At 65.7% G+C, this 19,537-nt stretch overlaps 1 protein-coding gene across 7 annotated transcripts in view; it reads left to right on the forward strand.

The window, feature by feature from the left end:
* The window catches only part of BAIAP2 (BAR/IMD domain containing adaptor protein 2), a 58,306-nt gene that overhangs the window by 11,948 nt on the left and 26,821 nt on the right, over positions 1–19,537 (forward strand). For all 7 annotated transcript variants that reach the window (XR_012009395.1, XR_012009396.1, XM_072781933.1 and 4 more), the window contains exons 2-3: positions 1,374–1,449; positions 3,744–3,830. Coding sequence is in view for 5 of the 7 variants with exons in the window: in XM_072781933.1 (XP_072638034.1) it covers positions 1,374–1,449; positions 3,744–3,830 (163 nt within the window). In the remaining 2 variants the exon portion in view is untranslated. The remainder of the gene's footprint in view (positions 1–1,373; positions 1,450–3,743; positions 3,831–19,537) is intronic.

Raw genomic sequence — 19,537 nt, forward strand, 5'->3', positions numbered from 1 at the left:
CTGCTCAGACCCTCTCTCCACTTCCCTTCCAGGCCCGGGAGCAGGGCCTTCCCCACTGCTTCCTGCCTCCTCCCCAGCCTTTCAGCCCCTGGCCGCCCCTGTCCTCCACCCAGTGGCTGGGCCCAGGCTTTGCCTGCTGCTGCCTGCCCAGGCCCTGCCCTGCAACCCCCCCCCAGCCCTGCCCTGCCCCCGGCCCCACCCCCTGCCCCAAGCCCTCCCCCTTATCCGCCCCCTCCTCCCTGCTCTGGCCCCGCCCCCCATCCCCTACCCCCAGCCCTCCCCTCTGTAGACAGCATGCCCCACTCCCCTGCTCCCCCGCCAGGTCCCGCAGTCTTGCCCCCTGCCCGGCATGTGGTGTGGACGTGTTTTGCTCTTGGGATGCCAGCCCCACAGGGATGGGGCATAGGCAGGGTCGCCGCCATGGGCCCCTGTGCTGTGCGGAGCAGTGCCCTTCCCTCGCCGCCCCATGGGTACGGCTGCCCGTGTTCCCTCTCCTTGCTCCCATGTGGTGTGGGACCTCGGGCCAGCCCCAGGGCTTAGGAGGGCACAGCTCCCTGTGGCTGAGGTCTCCGTCCCTCTGTGTGGATGCCCCTGGCTGCACCCCAGGGCGGGCAAGGGCAGCTGGAGCCCCTCCTGCTGGCTGAGCGCAAGGAGAGGGGACGGAGGGTGTGACTGGGGGACAGAGGGGCTCTGGGGGGACACAGTCCCCCGCCTCTGTTCCCAGACGGGCGTCAGGGACGGCGGGTTTTCTTTCAAAGTGCGGCAGGGGCGCGCGTGGCCGGGCCGGCTCTCGACTGTCGGCTGTCGGCCCTGTTACCCCGTGGAACTCACGTCGGGAGGTTGCGTGGGCCTGTTTTCACGCCTTGTCATTAAAACATCTGCTTGGCCTTGGCCGCGAACATCTGATTTCATCCGATGAAGAACTGCGGTCCCTGGGGCAGAGGACCCGGGGCTGCGAGATGGTTCATAGCGGGGTGTCTGTGTGTCCGCCGTGTGCCCCTCTGATCAGAGCCGTGTTCGTAGTTGGCGTGTTGAGCCAGGATTTGGGTGGGAAGGGGCACTGAGCCCTATGTGCAGCCGGAGGGGCTCCCCTCCCCGACTCAGCTCCTCCAGACGGGGTAATGGCACCTCAGCAGCAACACTTCTGGGCGCGATCCTGTGCCAGGCACTCTGTGCTCGGCGTGCGATCTGCAGAGCCCCGGGCAGCAGGCCGCTCTTGCTCCGTTGCACAAGGTGAAAACTGAGGCTGGGGGGGTCTGCCGAGGGTGGGGCTGGGGCCTCCCGGTCTCCACCCTGTGGATTTTCTCCCCTGGGACACTCCCGGGGTCACCGGGCCACCTGGTCACTCACGCCCTTTCTCTTGCTTTCCGCAGACCATCATGGAGCAGTTCAACCCCAGTCTCCGGAACTTCATTGCCATGGGGAAGAACTATGAGAAGGCCCTGGCAGGTGAGGCCGTGGGAGCAGTGGCCTGTCAGCAGGTGGATGGCTCAGTAGTGGGAGGAGGTGCTTTGCTCCAGAAGAAAACCCTTGGCAGAGGGAGGGTGTGGATACCTCGGCGTCGTGCGAGCCTGCTGTCTGCGCCCACGGCTGGGGGGCGGCCACGTCCTTGGCCTCGGCCTGGGGTCTGGGCTCGGTGCTCGTCCACAGCACCTGAAGGCGGCGGGTGTGGATGTCTGCTGCAGAAGCGTCTTGAGGCTGTAGGATTGGGCTTGGGCGCTGGGGCAGGGGCAGCGCTGCCCGGTCTTGTTCAGGGAAGGGGCGTCAGTGCCAGTTCTCTGCAGCGCGGGCCGCGGGTGTGTATGGACGCTTCCACCCTGGCGGGGGCCGGGTAACTCACACTGCGGTCAGGGGCGCCCTGTTCTGGGGGCCTGACTGCTGGTCTCCCCCACCCTTGACTGTGTCTCCAGGGTGGGGGTCAAGCCCCCTGACCTGGGGGGGTGGCATCCTTGTGAGCAGAGCCCACACCCCCAGCAGCTGCCCTGGGATGTCCGTGGCCCCAAGGGGGCTTGGTTGGTGGGACTTTGGCCTGGAGGCAGCAGCCTGGAGGGAGAGGCCGAAGCTGGGCAGCTCCTGTTCTTTTCTGTCTCCGTGGTCGCCCGGGGGACAGAGCGCCCGGCGGAACCTGTCTGCTCCTGGACGTGGCCTTGCTGGTCTGTAGGTGCAGGTGCCTGGCTGCAGACCTGCCCACTTGCAATGTCTTGGGGGTGGGGGGGCCTCTTGTCGTACCCCCCTCTGCCAGGTGGGCCTCTGCCCGGCCCTGGGGCTCCCCTCCGGGGGAGGCCGCTGCCCACTGACCCTTGTGAAGGAGAGCCTGAGGTCACGCACAGAGCAGGCCCAGAGTGTGGGGCGTGCTCCCCTGTTCCTGCTGAGGGGTCGATGGCCTTGACCCCTGTGGGCGGGCAGGGTCCCGTGCCGCCCTCTGGTTGTGGGGTGCTCACAGGCGTTCTGCGCCCAGCCAGGCTCTCTGAAGCCCCCCCCACCCCACCCGGTGCTGCAGCCCTGAGCGCAGGGACGCTGCCCGGGAGCCTGCCGGTCCCCAGCAGGGACAGAGGCACGTCTGCTCATCAACACAGGTTCTGTCCGCTGCTGGAGCTGAAACGCAGCCTGTTGCAGGTCACAGGCCGCAGTGGGGGCTTCTGTCTGCCGGGGGTTGCAGGCTGGCTTGGCCTCGGGTCCGCTGCCCCAGACGCCCCCCGTGTGCCAAGCTGGAGGAGGGCAGCGCAGGAGGGCGGGGTGCGGACCTCGGCGGGGCAGGACCAGGCTCATCTCTTCTGATGGGGCGGGTTTTCCCCGTGCACTCGGCTGACGGGGATTCCCTCTGTGGAGCCGCCGTCGGGGACTCTGCTCGCCCTCACCTGGCTGCCTCCTGGGGTGTCACTTCACTCCCAGTCAGTCCTGGTCAAGACCATGCCGCCCACTTCTCTTCAACGTGAGGCCAAGTTTTCCTCCAGAGCTTTCTGCCCCCACTCCCGGTTCCCCGAGGCTCCCCAGGGGCACTGGTGGAAAGTTGGCGGCTCCTCCGCCCCGTGTTCCCGGACCACCCAGTGGCACAGAGGTCGGGCAGCCACGCCACCACCGGCCCCTCCGCTCCACTCAGCGTCCCCGTGGCCACACTCGTGCGGGGCTCGGCTGCCCTTTGATCAGCGTTGAGGAGCCCACTCCTCTGGGCAGCCATCACAGGCCAGCCGTCTGGGCGCCGAGCGCGCTCCTGGCTGTCGCTTCCGTGGAAGCCGCTGCATAGCCTGTGATGAAGGGCCCGGTGAGATGGCCCGGCCTGGCTCTGGAGGCAGAGATGACAGGCTGCGTTGCCCCGTGCTCCCGGCGGCCTGCAGGGCAGGCGGGTCCCCTCTCCCCCAGTCTCCAGGCACGCGGCCATGCGGCCACGGTCACTGTGGGGCAGCCCGCCGCATGGCTTCTGTTCAGAGACGTGAGGGGCACCCTCCGTCCACGGCTGGGGTCTCCACGCCACAGCTTCCCCCAGGTGAGCTGTCAGCAGACCCTGCGGCCTGGCCGGATCCGGGCGCTGGGGGCAGCACCCGGCATGGGCTTGAGAGGCCCCAGGCCTGAGCGGGCACCGCATTCGTAGGGGAAAGCTGCTGGAAGGATGTCAGCCGGACCGGGCTGTGCTCAGCACAGGTGGAAGGGCCACGGAGCGGGCTGTGCCCACGACCACCGTGGCGGTGCTGAGGGCTGCCCTGTCCATCTCCGGTGGGCACTGACTGTCCCTTCTCTCCTCTCAGGTGTGACCTACGCGGCCAAAGGCTATTTTGACGCCCTCGTGAAGATGGGTGAACTAGCCAGCGAGAGCCAGGGCTCCAAGGAACTCGGTAAGACCCCTGATGCAGCGGGAACCCCCAGGCGGCTGTCCCGTCAGATGTGCCCGCGCGGGTCTGGGGTCCCCTCCTGTGCCTGGTCCTGATTCCTCTTGGGGTCCAGTCTCCTTGTCAAATCGGCATCTCTGAGGGACTGTGAGCCTCAGAGCTGGCGAGGGCCGCAAGGCACATGCCCGGCTGCAAGTGGGGTGTGCTGGGAGCTTCGGGGGCTGCTGAGAGCACGCCCGCTGGGTCTGTCCCCACCCCCATCCCGAGCAGCATGGTGGGGGGCGAGGAGATGGAACCACGAGGCCGGTGTTGGGCACCGTGTAGCAGTGGGACTGAGGTGACGGGGAGTGTTCCTGGTGTGATAGCGAGGAGGGACCCAGCCCATCACGTGGGGCCACCTGGTTTTTTGGAAAAGGACGCACCCGCCTGCATGCTTGTTGCCCGACAAGTGGGGGAAAGGCCCCAGAGCATAGCAGGCGGAGCCCCTGCGGCGGGTGGTTCTCTCTGTGCTCTCACTGTTTTACACACTCGTGTCGCTCGTGCCCCAGGCGCTCAGTGTCCCTTGTGTGTCCTGGTCACACTGGCAGGTGGCGGCACCAGACTGTCGGCGTCGCTGCTGTGGTTCCCGGAGCAGGCCACCGCCCTCCCACACTGTCCCAAGCCACAAGCAGAGCCTGTCAGCTGTGGCGCTTTGTAGGGGCGTCTGGTGCTCCTTGTCAGGGGACGTGGGGCCTGCGCCCGGGCCCGGCGGTCACGTGCCCCTGCCGGTGGTGGCCGCCCTGGAGGAATGGCTGCGGCGCCCAGACTGGTGTGAAACACGGCTGCTCTGTTGACAGACACGGCCAAGGAGCCTCCTGGGGCCGGGGGCACCGTGCGGACAGGGTGTGTGGCCAGGGCAGGCCCCTCGCACAGGCTGGCTCTGCCTGCACGGGTGGCGGGCGGCCTCTGTCCGGCGTCTGAAGGGCTGCGCTGCTCCCTGGCTCCCGTATGGCCTCCACAGACGCCGCGCTGCCCTGCACCTGGGGGTGCGGAGGGTGCTGATGGGGAGGTGGCTGTGCAGCCTGGCCGGTGACGGAGGCCCTTGGTCCTGTGGCAGGTGGTGCTTTGGACCAGCGGGCTCTGGGCTCAGAGGCCACACGTGGGCCTGCCTGGGGCTTCTGGGCCCTCCGACACCCTCGGGGCGGGTGGGTGGCCTGTGTGACCTGTGTGCGCACAGGCTCCTGCAGCAAGAGGGCCCTTCCGCTGTGGGGGGAGTCACATGCTCCCCTGGCACCAGGCCTGTCTGCTCCCTGCGGCCGCACTGGGCAGGATGAGCGTGTGGCTCCAGGATGGGGAGCGTGGGGCCCGGCACCAGGTAGGAATTTGCTGGGTGTGTGCGCATCTGCAGTGGTGGCCACAAGGTGCCGGGCAACGTCAGCCCGTGTCCTCTCAGCACACGCGCTGGCAGCAAGCGTGGGGCTCCCTGGGTCAGCCAGGTCTCCCGTTGTCTGGCGGCCGCGGCCTTCCCGGACACCATCGAGGTGGAGCAGCGTGTCCGGAGGCCACAGTGCTGTCGGACTTGGGCTACACGGCAGGGGTTCCCGTGACCTGTTATCAGGTTGGAGAATTTGCTAGAACAGCTCACGGCTCTCAGCAACACTTAATTACATTGACCAGATTATCCTAAAGGTGCCAGAAGGATACAGATGAACAGGCAGATGGAGGGAACCGTGGGTGGGACGCCTGAACCCGGGGGCTTCGGTCCCCGCACCCCCAGCCCAGGGCATGTTCCCCTCCCGGCAGGGCCCTGAACCCTGTGGTTCAGGCATTTTCACGGAGGCTTCGCCACGTGGGCAGGTCAGGGCCTCAGTCACCAGGCCCTCCGGCCCCAGGGGAAGGGGCGCAGCTGACAGACCAGCGTGTGGCTGTGCGGGGCCTTCCTGGTGGCCAGCCCCATGGCCCACCCGGAGGACGTGAGGATGCACGATGCTCCCGTCGCTCAGGGCCTCCCAGGGGCTTCGGGGCCCAACCGTGAATGTGTCTTCTGTGCCAGCCCCTCCTCCGCAGGCTCATCTCTTCTCAGCTTTACTGACACGTGACTCACGTGCCCTACGACTTACACGGGGGTCAGCTGTGGGGCTGGGGGGCTTCTAGGATATTCATGGGGGGTGCAACCATCCACCAGCCCCTGCAGCCACTGTCGTCCCCCGGAGATGCTGGCTCCAGACCACAGTGACCGCCTGGCCATGGAGTCGGGCTTCTCTGCACGGGGAGTTAGCGGGTATTTGCCGGCGTGGCGTCGGTGGGGCCGTGTGGGGCGGACTGTACCCTGCGTGTGGCCTGGCTTCTGCTACCGTCAGAATTGCGTGACAGTCATCCCTGTCCCCATGGGGCCAGCGTCCCTCCCGCCGCAGCGCCCGGGCCCTCCCGCCTGATGGAGGCGCCTGCTTGTCCTGCCATCTGCCGAGCAGTGTCCGGGCGGTTTCCAGTGTGGGCCTTTCCAAGTTTGCCTCTTCCCCGTGAACCAGCGACACATGAGCAGCGCCTCACATGCTTGCATCTCTTCCTCGGCCAAGTGTGCGTTCACGTCCTCCTCCTCTGCTGGGGTTTTGGTCCCGTGGCCAAGGGTGAGACTCGTGTGACTCGTGTGTTCTCGATGGAGATCGTCGGTCACGTGAGCCCCACAGCCGGCGCCCCCAGTGTTCACCTGTTGTGTCCGGAGCAGGGATTTTAGAACAAACGTGTTTAATTTCAGTGAAGTCCAGTTGGTTGATTTTTTTTTCTTGGACTTTACGGTTTGTGGGTTTTTTCGTGAGAGACACAGAGAGAGGCAGAGACACAGGCGGAGAGAGAAGCAGGCTCCCTGCAGGGACCCCGATGTGGGACTCGGTCCCGGGACCCCGGGGTCATGCCCTGAGCTGAAGGCAGATGGCCAACTGCTGAGCCATCCGGACATCCCTAGGTCGTGGGTTTTTATTAATGTGACTCTGGTTATGGTTTTCACCTGTTTCTTCTTCCTTCGCTTCGTTCCCGAGCACCTCTGCTGATTTAGTCCCAGGCCCCTGGGCACCGTGCTGTTCCTGCGCCGCCGTCCTCCCGGCCGCTCCCCGGGCACCAGGCGTCCCTCTTCTGGGCCCAGACCGTGTGCTCTGGGTCCCGCTTCCCCTGGGTCGGGGGACCGTCCGGTCTGTAGAGGCTTCTTCAGCACGGGGGTGGGAAGGGCCTAGGCCTCGTCAGTGTGTCCGCAGCTGTTTGTCCACCTGGTGGAAGGTGGGGCTGACTTAGGATGGAGGAGGCTGCGTCTTCCCCTGGGGAAGGAGGCACTCCCGGCCCAGCTCTGCTTTCTTCCAAGCAGGTTTTAGTTTAGGGTGTTCTGTTTTTCTCCTCCTGGAAGTGTTTGAAATCTTTATTCTTGGGGGGAGGGCATTGGAGGCCTCCCGGCTCTGGGGGGTGCGGGCTGGGCTGCAGATCAGAGCATCCCCCAGTCGTGGACGAGGCGTGCGGCCTCCAGGACCCCGGGCAGGGTGACCAGGGCCTGGCGTCGAAGCTGCGACCCCGAAAGGGGAAGGGAGGGGGCGGGGACACACAGTGCAAGGTGGGCAGGAACAAGGCGCTCTGGTGACATGGGAACAGCGTGGAGCCAAGGAGCGTGGAGAGGCTGCTGGGGGCCCTGGGAGGATGGATTTGTGCCCCCTCGGGTCGTTCTCCAGCAGCAGAGCCCACTTGGCACAGTAGAACATTCTGTGAGCAAACCATCGTTTCTCTCTCCTCTCCGTCGGCAGTTGGGTTATTCTGGGCGGGTTTTGCTGCTCTGAACGAGTTTGTCCATAGGACCGTGGTGCTGAGCCCTGCCACAGGGTCACCTCCACGGTGACGTGGCACCTGTGACGTGGCGCCAGGGCTGCTGGGGGGACCCAGCACTCCCTGCTGACCTGCTGCCATCCTCTGGGACAGGAGCAAGGGAGTGGCCTGCGCCCCCTGCTGAGGTTTCTGTGAGCCTTGGCAGGCTCCCCTCTACGTGAGGCTCAGCACACGTGTTCTCCTCGCACGCCCTCGGGCCACATCTGCGTGGACAGGACCCCCGCATGCACCCTGACCCCTGTGCCACAGTAGCAGCTACCGGCCGGCTTGGCCAGCCCGGCATGGGGGCCGGGAGGGACAGGTCAGGCCTCTCGGACACCAAGAGGCACTTGTCTTCGCTTTGTTGTAACTCGGGGCGTCAGAGGTGCCAATGTACCGGGGGCGGATGCTGCCTCCCAGGGGGCGCCCGTCCTGGGCTGGTCACTGTGCGAGGTCTTCCAGGCCCTTCCGAGCGCTTGTCCCTGCTCCTGCCTTGAGGCCCTGGTGGAAATTTCACATTTGGGATCCTTTGCTCTTGGCTGAGTTTGCACAGGTTGGGGTTCGGTGGCACATTCTGGCCACTGTCACCAGGGAACCATGTCACTGGGGTTTTAGGTGTCACGTCACCCTCTGAGGGGCACTTCGTTCTGGTTCCTTAGTTCCTTGGTCCCATCGGTCCACGGGGAGCGGGGACATCGGTCTGAGCTCCCCTCCCTGCAGGCAAGTCAAGACCCCGGGTGAGGCCCCTGTGGATTCCCACGTGACCACGTCTTAGGCACCTGCTGACAGGCTGTTCCATCGGCCCGTGGCCCCCTGTGCACGTGTGCACATACGTGTGTGTGTGCTGTGTTCGGAGGGAACGCCTGGCCCCTGACGAGAGGTGCAAACTCCGTGTTACGCTCGTGGACTGATGGGGAAGCCGACGCACGCTCCTGGGACCCAGGACACCGGCTTGTCTCTGGCTGTGAGGTGACACCCGTGTGTGGTCACACCTTCCTGCGGAGCTGACCCCTCTGTCGCTTTGTCTGGTGTTCATTTGACTACCTGCTCGTCTTCCTGTCTGTGGCCCCTGGGGATGGGCTGTTTCTGACCATTTCCTCCCCGCAGGCCTTCCCCCCAGGACCCCCACGGCCTGGGAACGACCAGGTCTGGAAGGGTGAGCGCCCCTGGGGGCGGCCCAGGAGGAGCCGCCAGGGCTTCATGACCACAGGTGTTTTCAGAAACTTGACGTCAGAGAGCTCGGTCCACTCTCTGGCTGCTGCGTCCCATGGGGCCTCCGTGAGGCCGGGGCTGCGGGTCGGGGCTGGGCAGGGACCTGGGGCGGCGACGCGGCCCCTCCCTGTGGGGCTCCAACCCGCCGGCTGTGAGGACGCTGCCGCCACCCGCTCCCTGCGGAGCCCTGTGCGCCCGAACCACCAGCACGAGCTCAGCTCACGCGGCCCTCCCGGGTGAACCCCCAAGTCGCAGGCCCAAGGCTTCCACCGTGTGGTTCCCCGCTCCTGAGCGCCCCAGGCGGCCCTGCTCCACCTGGCCCCCGCTGCAGTGGGTGGGCGGCCATCGCCCCAGCTGCCAGGGGGCGCCCCTCTGCTCCGGGTCGCGGCGGCCTAGTCAGAAGCTCCTCGTGCCCCCTCCTGCTGCCTCCAGCGGCGGCACACGTGACCTCCGCCTGCGGGGCTCCGCTGGGCCACCCCTGAGTGCCAGCCCCCCCCCCCCACCGGTGACCCCTGAGCGCACCAGCCTCTGCTTCCTGCTCTGTGCACCGTCCACGGCCTTCCGGGCCTGGGCTGGGCCTGACTGGCAGCTCGGGGCAATGAGGGAGGGCGCCCCGGCCGCGTGCGGGTCCCGGGCCCTGGGGGGCGGGCGGGGCTTCCACCCGCGCCTCCACCTTAGTCCCTTGGACGGTGGACGGGTGGCCCCCCTGCTCTGGCCTCTCCCTCATCCGTCCTGACGACGAACCATCAGAAGTGCCGACAGCCTGCTACGGGAGCACAGCACTGAGCTGCCGATGTTTCTGGAAGGCCCCAGCGAGGGGCGGGCCAGGCTCTCTTCCAGCTGAAGAGGCTGGTGTTTCCGCAGCTCAGGGGGCGCACTGCCCGAGCACCCGCCCTGCGGGGCCTGAGCCAGGGAGGCCCCCTGCACGGCCAGGGCCCCTCCAGGCTCTTGGTGACCTGAGCTCCGGTGCTCGGACATCTCAGTTCGGGGAAAAGCAGACAGGGCAGTGGCGAGAACCCCCATGCCGTCGTGCCTTTGCCGCCGTCCCTGTCCCCAGGAGTCCCTGCCCGTACCTCGGCTCTTCTCTGGCCCCGGCTCTGTGCGCGCTGCGGGCGGGTGCCCCCAGCTGTGGGGCTCAAGCACCTGTGTCCCCATCCAGGTGCGGGGGGCTGGCTTCTGGGCCCTCTGTTCCCGTCACAGCCACTGGAGAATGGGTTGTGGCTCCAGGGCACAGTCTGTGTGTGATGCATGGTGCTTTCCCCAGAGCTGGCTTCTGGGGGTGCCCTGTTTCTGGGGTGACCCCTGCTCCTGGGGGGGAGTCCTGCTCCTGGGGTGACCCCTGCTCCTGGGGGGGAGTCCTGCTCCTGGGGTGACCCCTGCTCCTGGGGGGGAGTCCTGCTCCTGGGGTGACCCCTGCTCCTGGGGGGGAGTCCTGCTCCTGGGGTGACCCCTGCTCCTGGGGGGAGAGCCCTGCTCCTGGGGGACTCCTGCTCCTGGGGGACTCCTGCTCCTGGGGTAACCCCTGCTCTTGGGGGGAGCCCTGCTCCTGGGGGGGAGCCCTGTTCCTGGAGGGACCTCTGCTCCTGGAGGGACCTCTGCTCCTGGAGGGACCCCTGCTCCTGGGGGAGCCCACCATTGCTCTGGGTCCCTCTGCAGGGGAGGGTGCCGTGGTCTGTGGTGCCCCCGGGGTGCTGTGTACCTGAGTATGTCCCACCCGCTGGACGAGGCGGCAGCCACAGCCCTGCCTTGTCTCTGCAGGGTGACTGTGTGCAAGGAGCCAGGCTGAGCCCACGGAGGGCGCAGGAGTGGGGGCCAGGGTCCCGGTGCCCCTGGGTTTCTCTACATGTGTGAAGTGATTCAGGTGTTTTGTGCTGGAATCACTCAGGCGGAAGAGGATCACGTCGCTTGCTCTTTGGCCTTCCCTGGCTTTGCAGGGCAGACTTCTAGAGGGTTCTAGACTTTTCACGAAGGCGGCACTGCTTGACGAGAACCTGTGGTGGCGGTGAGCAGGGCCCAGCCTCTGCTGGCCTCGGTGTCCCCCGCGTGTGGCTGAGCTGCCCACCGAGCCCGCCCTGTCCCGTCCGCGGCTGCTCTGGTTGCCTCATCCGTGTGGACGGCCGTTTTGTTTCTGTTCTCTGCCTTTGAAGAGGCTGCTTGTTTGTGATCCGGGGCGTGTGTGTGCTTGCAGGGCTGCCGTGTGCCTGCACCCGCGCCGGGAGAGCGGCAGGAGCTCCGTGCTGGGCGCGGCCCTGCCCCATGCTGGTGGGAGGCGCCTGAAACCCTCCGCTCTGGCCCCCAGTCCCTGGTTAGGGGAGGTGCGGCCTGAGCGCGGCCCCGCCTCTGGCTGCTCTCCGAAGGGTCACCGTTCCCACGCCCGCCCGCGGAGAACTCCCTGTGGGGTTTGGGTGCCTCTTCCTGGTCCCCCCCGCAGAGCTGGCTTTGCTCACTCGGGCCTCTCCCTCGGAGGCACAGGTGCCTGTTCCCGCCTGAGGGGCTGGGGTGCAGGGGGCCCAGCAGAAGGGCGTGCCCTTGGTGATGCGACCCCGGGGACCTTGCGACGGTGGCTGGACAGGCTGTGTTGGCAGAGGTGGTTCTGTCGGCCGCCCACCTGCTCCGGCTCCCGTGCTCCTGGAGGCCCGGGGGTGGTCTGGCTGCAGCCCCCCTCCCGTGTCTCTGTCGTGTCTGGTAGGCTGCCCGCACCCGGCCAAGGGCCTCAGGTGTGCCCCTGCCTCCCCTCAGGCCACGTGTGACAGCAGTGGGGCGGAAGTGCCACCTGCTGTCGGACCCCGACAGTGGGAGCTCTGTTTGGAGGCTTACTCAGATCCTGGTGTTGGGGCCTTCTGTTTCATGTCCCCGGGGGGCCCGACTCAGAGCCCGTGTCCCGCAGGCTGCACATCCGTGGCCAGCCTGGAACAGGGCTCCCTGCCTGGGTCCTGTCTTGATGTCCCCTTCCCAGCTAATGACACCGAGGCTCCCCCAACAGCACCCGGAGAAGTGGCCGGACCCCAGGGATAAAGACCCTGCTCTCTGGTCTTCCTCGGCCGTAGGGACTTGGGACCCATCGGGGCTCTGCTCGGGCAGCGTTGTGGCTCTGCTGTTCTGTTCCACTTTGTGTGGACGCTCAAGGGTCAAAGCCAGCCTGGGAGTGGGCGGGCCAGCCTCGCTGTCTTGGGCAGCGTTCCCTCGGCCCCACTTGGCAGCCCGGGCCTCAGGGCTGAACACAGAAAGGGCCGGGACATGTAGGGGTCCATTCTCGGGGCCCAGGGGCTCAGATGACCGTCACTCTTGCCAGGGGCCCCCAGTGCCCCAGCGTGGCCCACCCTGATGGGAGCGTCAGGCAGACTGAGCCTTGGCCAGGAGACCTCGGTAAACGTCATCTTCTCAGTGATGGCTTCAGTGAGAGCGGGAGAGGTCTTGCAGCGTGTGTTCACGTCCCTTGGCGTCCAGGGGCCTGTGCTGGGATAGCAGTCGGTGGCTGGGTCTCATCCTGAGGACAGGTGGGACCGCAGGGCCTCCTACCAGGATACCGGGGTTCTTGCTTGGAAGGGGCCAAGAGGAGCCCCGAGCCGTAGCTCTGTCCAGAGCCTGTTCCCTGGGGGGGCCGTGGGGCCATGCAGGGTCAGTGACCACCGGCCCCCGGCCTCTGCTCCGACGGGGAGCATGTGACTCGTCCCGTGTCTTGGCCTGCAGCTGAGGCCTTGTGAACCCCGCCCTGCAGCGGCGTGCCCGGGCCAGCCCTAGAGCCTGGGGGCCCAGAGCTCTCCCGCGGCGGCCAGTGACCGTGTCTCCTGACCCCAGCCGTCACCCCCGATGTGCGGTGCTGTAGACAGCAGCACCCCGCGGAGGACATCTGAGGAGAAGAGTAGGTCCCTCGTTTTCTCCCTCAGGCGGGAGCTGGTTTCCGCTTGGTGGTGGCCCCAGGGCCAGTGCACGTGCTGCTCAGGGGCCTGGGAGGCAGGGCTCCAGTCTCCCTGGGGTGCCAGCTCCTGGGGGGTGCCGGTCCCTGGAGTCCCTGACACTGGGGGAGGGTGGGCGCGTCAGAGGCAATGTGATACCCTGACGGTGGCGACCTGGTGTGCTGGTGACCAGCCCTCTACCAGTGGCTTCTCTCCTGTTTGTGCCTTCGTGAGAAAGCGAGAAGCTGCCCTCGGAGAGCCGACGTCCACTTGGATGGCGAACAAGGGAGCTCAAGGCAGGTTGACGGAGGGCTGCCCTCAGCACGGAGGGTCCTCGGCGGCACCAGAAGTGCCTCCCGAGCGGGAGCACGGCCTCTCTGCTCCGAGCCGGGGGACTGTGGCCTTGGGCCTTGGGCCCCGTCTGCCCACCCCTGAGGAGGCCCGGGTGTCGGGGTTCACTCCCCCAGGTGACTTTGGTCCCTGGTGTCTGCTTTGGGAGGAAAATGCAGGGAAAAATCCTCATCTGTGTTCACACCGTGCATTTCCTGGCAAGTCGCGGCAGGCAGAGTGAAAGACGCGGCTGGCAGGTGGCGAGCCTGCTGGAGCCGAGCCCCGGTGGACGCGGGAGGTGGGGGGCGGGCGCGGGGTGCCGTCCACACCACGGGGCCCACGGCGAGAGGTGACGGCCTGGGCGCTGCCACCAAGGGTTGGCGCCTCCTGGTCCTTCTGCCTCGGCAGGTCCCCTTGAGGCGCCACCCCTGCCACCCTGACCAGATGGCCTGGGGCCCCCGGCCCGTGCGGTGTGCCTGTAGGACTCGCTTGCGGATCGTGGCCAAGCACAGATTTGGCACCGGGAGGCCTGCGGCGGTGGTGATTCTGGATCCGTCCAGACTTCCAGGCGCAGCCGACGCCCGGCCAGGCCCTGAGCCCGGAGCAGGTGGCTGTGCGGCTCAGCGGGCGGGGTCGGCCTTGCCTCTGCCTCTGCCGGGAAGGCCTGGCCCGGCATCGGGTGCTGGGAGGGGCTCTGCTGAGCCTCCGGAGAGCTGGTGAGGAGCCCTGTCTGCCGTCATCACCATGGCAACACAGCCATCGTTCCCCCCCCCCCCCCCCCCCCCGCCGCTTTCCGTTTTTGCCTTTTTTGTGAGCAGGAGAGAACCCCCTTCTCCTGGGAGGAGCTGGAGGCTTCGTGGGCGCGGGGAGGGTGGTGCTGGCAGCTGATGGGGGTCCCCGTGGTGCTGTCTGGGCTCCGTGTCCCCTCCCGCAGTCCTGACGGTGCGGCGCTCCCTCAGCCCCTCACTGTCCTCCCCGTGAAGCTCTATATTTGTGCCTCATTCGGGCATATGCTAATTTAGCTCTCGGAGGCGCCTTCCGCTCTGGAAGCCACCAGAATAATTGAGCATTATGGATATTTGCTTCAGAAGGCTCCAGAAGGTGGTGTGTGTTCCCAGCCAAGTTTGAGCAGCTGACCCCTTGGCTTGGAGCCCCTTCTGAAATGATAGAGACCAGAGACTCGAGCTTTCGGGGTCCTCGCTGGCCACTTGTGACCACAGGGATGCCGTGAACTCTGAGGAGCCACAGGGTGGCCCCATCCAGCTCCAAGACCCCCAGGCTGGAGGTTGAGGCACGAGAGGGAGGTCACATGCCTCCCCTGCAGCCCCCGGCACTGTCTGGGGCTCTGAGGGCTCCTCCAGCGTGCGGCTCGCCCAGAAGAGGCTGAGACCATCGGCAAGTCCACCTGCCCCGACCCGGCACCCGCTCATGCCGAGCCGCGGCCATGACGTCATTGGTCTCAGCTCTGCTTCTCCAGGGCTGGTCTCCAGATGCTCAGCGGCTGTGCCCAGGCAGGGGCCAGGGTCCCCACAGGCCTGCGGCTGCTGTGCTCCCCACCCTGGGATGCTGGGTCCCAGGCCCCCAATAGGCCAGCCAGCTCACGGGATCTGCCGGCCTGATGGGCAAACGACACTCCCTTCTCCTGTGGGCTCCCACCCCGGGGGCTCCTACCCCATGGGCTCCCACCTTGGGGGCTCCCACCTCCCGAGGGCTCCCACCCCAGAGGCTCCTACCCCGTGGGCTCCTACCCTGGGGGCTCCCTGTGCTCCACGCCCTCACCCTGTCCCTGGCCCCAGGCTCCCTCAGGTTCCTGCAGCAAGGCCCAGCTCCTCTTGGTCAGAGAGTGCACCTCTGCCATCATATCTCAGGGCCTCCAGGTTCCCGGGGTCCCCCTGCTTCACACGACCCCCGTGCTTGTCAGTGCCAGGGAGCACAGCCTCCTGGAGGATGGTGTGGACATTCTGCTCCCAGTCCCACTGAGGCCACCCAGCCCCTGCCTTCAAGAACGCTGGTGGTCAAAATAGCCAGGTCTGGGAGGGCTTTGACCTTTGAAGCTCAGCCTGCAGCCCTGGGGCCCCCTGCCTTGGCCGCCTGGTCACATCCAGCTGCCTCTGGGCATGGCTGCCCTCTCACTGGCACACGGTTTAACCCCCAGGAGAGAGGAACGTGGGCCACTTGAGATTGGGGTGGGGGCCTTGGCAGGTGGCACCCGTTGGTGCCCAAACCTGACCATGCCAGCCTCCTGTACCCAGAAGGGGTGGCAGGTGTGTGCAGGACCCTTCCCCAACACCGGGGTGTCCAGGCTTGACTGTTCCCTGGGTGCAGGCCAGCAGGTAATGGGGTTCAAGTGGAAGGAAGATCCTCAGAGGACATGGGGCCTCCTCGGGTGACCCAGGGCCCCCTCCGGGAAGCCCAGTGCTTTCCTGGAGCACCCATGTGGTCTGAGAGCGCGGACCTGCCCCAGGGGCCGGCGGGCCAGCTGCTGGTCACATCACTGCCTGCCGTCTGTAGCTGAAGATCCCCTGCGTCCCACAGCACCGGTTCCACCTGGGTCCGCCCCTCCTGACACCGTGCGTTGTGCGCGGCTCCTCTTGTCCACAGGCCTGTGCGGTTGTAACAGCCGCGAGAAGGACACAGGTGGGCGGGCACAGCGAGGAAGACACCTGGCACTTGCAACCCACTCCCAGGCCTGACTTTGTCACCAGATGAAGGGTGTCGGGTGGGAGGTAAGGGGCCACGCATGGTGCCCACCCATTGATCACGGGTGGGCGGTGGCCCTCCCACAGGCATAGGCCTGGCTCCACGGGGACTGAACGTTGCCCCCACTGGGGGCTTTTCCTGCCTTTTGCCTGTTTGCTTGACCACCTCAGCCGCCATCGTCTTTCTGCTTAAGTGGGGAGGCTGTGCCTGGAGGCGCCGTGGCTGTCAGGCGGTGCCGCGCCCCACTGTCACTGTTGCTAATGGAGGCCAGTATTTGCCTGGCCCTGTCCCTGGGGCAGGGATTGTGTCGTGTGCCGTGTGCTTGGCTGGCCCGGTCCCCTGTCAGGAGACGCCTGGTCCTACTGATTCAGTCACACCAGGTACTGACATCCGTGCTTAACCCTTGAGAAAACTAGTCGTGCCTGGGAGCAGCCCTCCTGGGCTTCCCCCGCGGGCCCCTGGCCTGGGAGGCCATCTCCCCCGGGCAGCCCTCCCTGGTCTGCAGATGGGCCACAGAGCTGCAGCCGAGGGTGGTGCCGGGCCCCTTCTCCCTCCCTGCGCGCCACATCGGGGCTTAGGCGGCCTGTCCTCGGACACGCACACCGCCTTCCCGAGGCGCCTCCCGAGGGTCAAGACAGAGCTGCCTTCCGACCCGGAGAACACGCGAGTGCTGACTCGGAGGGACCCGTGCACCCCATGTCCACAGCAGCCAAGTCACGGAGGCACCCCAGTGTCCACGGACTGACAAGCAGACAAGGAAGGTGTGACGTCGGATCCTGCCGCTTGCAGCGATGAGGATAGAGCGGGAGGGTATTACCCGGCGCAGTCAGAGAAAGAAACGCCGCATGATTTCACTTAACGGGATTTAAGAAGCAAAACAAGTGAGCAAAGGGGAAAAAAGAGACAAATCAAGAAATAGACTCTTCGCCACAGAGAACAGAGTGAGGGTGACGGAGCCGCGGGGGCAGGTGCCGGGGATGCGGGAGGGCGCCTGTCGAGGCGGCACCGGGTGACATCCAGAAGGTGGTCCCTGTGTCCCACACCTGAGGCTGGTGCTACCCCGTACGGTAATCGGAATTAAAAGGAAGGAAAGAAACCGCCCTCCTCGGCCGCCTCCACTGGGGTCCCCGCTTCCTCTCCATTTCTGGGCTTAGTCAGGTTTTACAGGTCCCACTCCTGGGCGGCCTGTGAACCTGTCAGTTGGGAGGTGATGCTCAGCCGGCCTTGCAAGGGGCACACCCGGCCGTGGCCTCTGGCAGCTGCTGCAGAGCCGCCTCGTTCCACGCTGGGCTGCTCGCCTGCCCTGTGGTGTCAGCTCAGGCCACGGGCCTCTGTCGTGGGGGCCATCCCCCGGGCGGGCTACCCGGGCCTGTGTGGCGCTGGCAAAAACGTGTTCTTTTTTATTTTTATTTTTTTAAAGATTTTACTTATTTATTTATGAGAGAGACAGAGAGAGATACAGGCAGAGGGAGAGGGAGAAGCAGGCTCCATGCAGGAGCCTGATGCGGGACTCGAGCCCGGGTCTCCAGGATCAGGCCTCGTGCCAAAGGCAGGCACCAAACTACTGAGCCACCCAGGGATCAGGGATCCCCAAACGTGTTCTTTTGTTAAGCCTCGATGGGGCGTTAACTCAAATCCTGGTGAAATGCCGTCCTCGCTCCTTGGGGACTAGGAGCCGGCGGGGTGGCCCTGGAGGGGCCTCAGGCGGACGTGGGTCCCCGCCCCAGCCTGGTGGGGGGAAGATGGACCCACGTCTGCTGCCGGCCTGCAGGCGAGTGAACCCCGGGGCCCCGTGCTACCCCGTGTCTTTGTCAGTCAGCTGGAGTCCCGCTCCCTTTCAGCTTCCTGTCATTTGAGGATTAGAAGAATGCGTCATATCTTCTGTAAGAAGTAAAAGCAGCTGAGTGAAGTAAGTCAGTCGGAGGACAAACGTTATATGTTCTCATTCATTGGGGGAATATAAATAATAGTGAAAAGGAGCATAAGACAAGGGAGAAGAAATGTGTGGGAAATATCAGAAAGGGAGACAGAACGTAAAGACTCCTAACTCTGGGAAACGAACTAGGGGTGGTGGAAGGGGAGGAGGGCGGGGGTGGGAGTGAATGGGTGACGGGCACTGGGGGTTATTCTGTATGTTGGTAAATTGAACACCAATGAAAAAAATAAAAAAAAAAAGTAAAAGCAAAAAAAACCCCCACAAAAACCGAGCCTGAATCTTTACGGATTCAGTGTCGTGAAGGCGTGGGAGGGCTCTGTAGGTGCAGACGAAGACCCAGGCGCCCGAGGTGAAGATGCGAGTCCTGTTCCACGCCCGTCCCTGGGAACCGGCCCGCGGGCCTGCGTGGGGCTCACCAGTTCCCAACGCTTGGAGCCACGTTCAGGCCGACGGTGCGGAGTGCCTCGGGGAGAGGAGCGAGAGATGGGCGTGCAGTCCCGGGGGGAGAAGCTGGCGGCCACCGCGTCCGTGTGCGGGTGCGCTGTGGGGCTGTCAGGGAGGGGGGCGTGCGTCCGTGGCCGCCTCCCTTGAGCGGGGCGGGGCTGTCTGCTGTGGCACCAGGCCCTGCTGGGGAGTGCGTGCCGGCGTGTGGGGGCCACGTCCCCGGGCTCGGGGCTGACTCCCAGATGGTTCAGCGGAACGTGTGTGTACGTGCATGTGTATATGTGTACGTGCGTGGGGGTGTGTGTGTGTGTGCATTGTGTATGTGCATGTGCGAGTGTGTGCCTGTGTGTGCATGAGTGTGTGTGTGCACATCCACCAGAAGCAGGGCGTGAGCAAACACGGCGAGCGCCGAGGACCAGGGGGCCTAGGAGGCGGTGCACGGTGTTTGTTTCACTGTTCCTGTGACCTCCTGAGGTTCGGAAGGTCAGGCCGGGATGAGAACGTGTGCTGTGCTCTCAGCCCCGGGGACAGGGGACTTGAAGCTGTGACTCACGGCCCTGTTACCGCCCAGCAGGTCCCACTGTGTTTACCCGGGGCCTCCGGTGGCAGCCTGTGGGTGTGGCTGTAGAATGGGCCCGCACCTGCCCCGGGCCGACCTGCAGGCCCCCCTGGAGCCCCGGGTCACGGCCAGCTCCGGGGGACCCGCCTAGCGCCTCCGGTTCCCATGGGAGGAGGGTCTTGGTCTTGGGTTCAGAGAAGCTGCCGACTGGGTCCCCCTGCCGGCCGCCCACTCTGCTCGTGGTCTCTCTGCCACGTGGGGGCCCCCAGGATCCTGGGGACCCCGAGGCCGGCTCCCCACCAGCTGCCAGCCTCAAGGGCTTTCTCGGTCTTCCCAGAGCACACCGACCAGCCCCGCCGTCCTGGCGGCTCTCCTTCCCGGTTCTGCGCGGCCCCGGAGGGCACACGGGCCACGGCACCTGACACGGAGCCGTGGGGCGTGACCGCAGAGGATGAGACGTGAGCAAGTGCGCAGGCTGTGAGCTGGTCACCTCGACCTGGGGGCAGTTCTCACACTGACACACCAGCCTGTACTTTGTAGAGTCTGTACCTTTAAAACATTGGTACTTGTCCTTTGTTCCAGTTTTCTGGAATACTTTTTTCCCAAAGATCTGAGTTTGGGGAAACAAGCAAAGGTTTTCCTGGTTCTGGGATGTCGGGTGTGGTCCTACGACCCTGCAGGTGTGTAAAGTGGCCGAGTGCTCTGTGGCCCCCTCCCCCGTGGCGTCCTTCTGGAGGTTCTGAAAGCCCCCTGGGGTGTGTGGTGGACCCTCTGGTCACCTCAGAGGACACGGCTGTATGGGAGCAGGCACCGTCCT

Source organism: Canis lupus, chromosome 16 (assembly GCF_048164855.1).
Source record: "Canis lupus baileyi chromosome 16, mCanLup2.hap1, whole genome shotgun sequence".
NCBI classification, from domain to species: domain Eukaryota; kingdom Metazoa; phylum Chordata; class Mammalia; order Carnivora; family Canidae; genus Canis; species Canis lupus.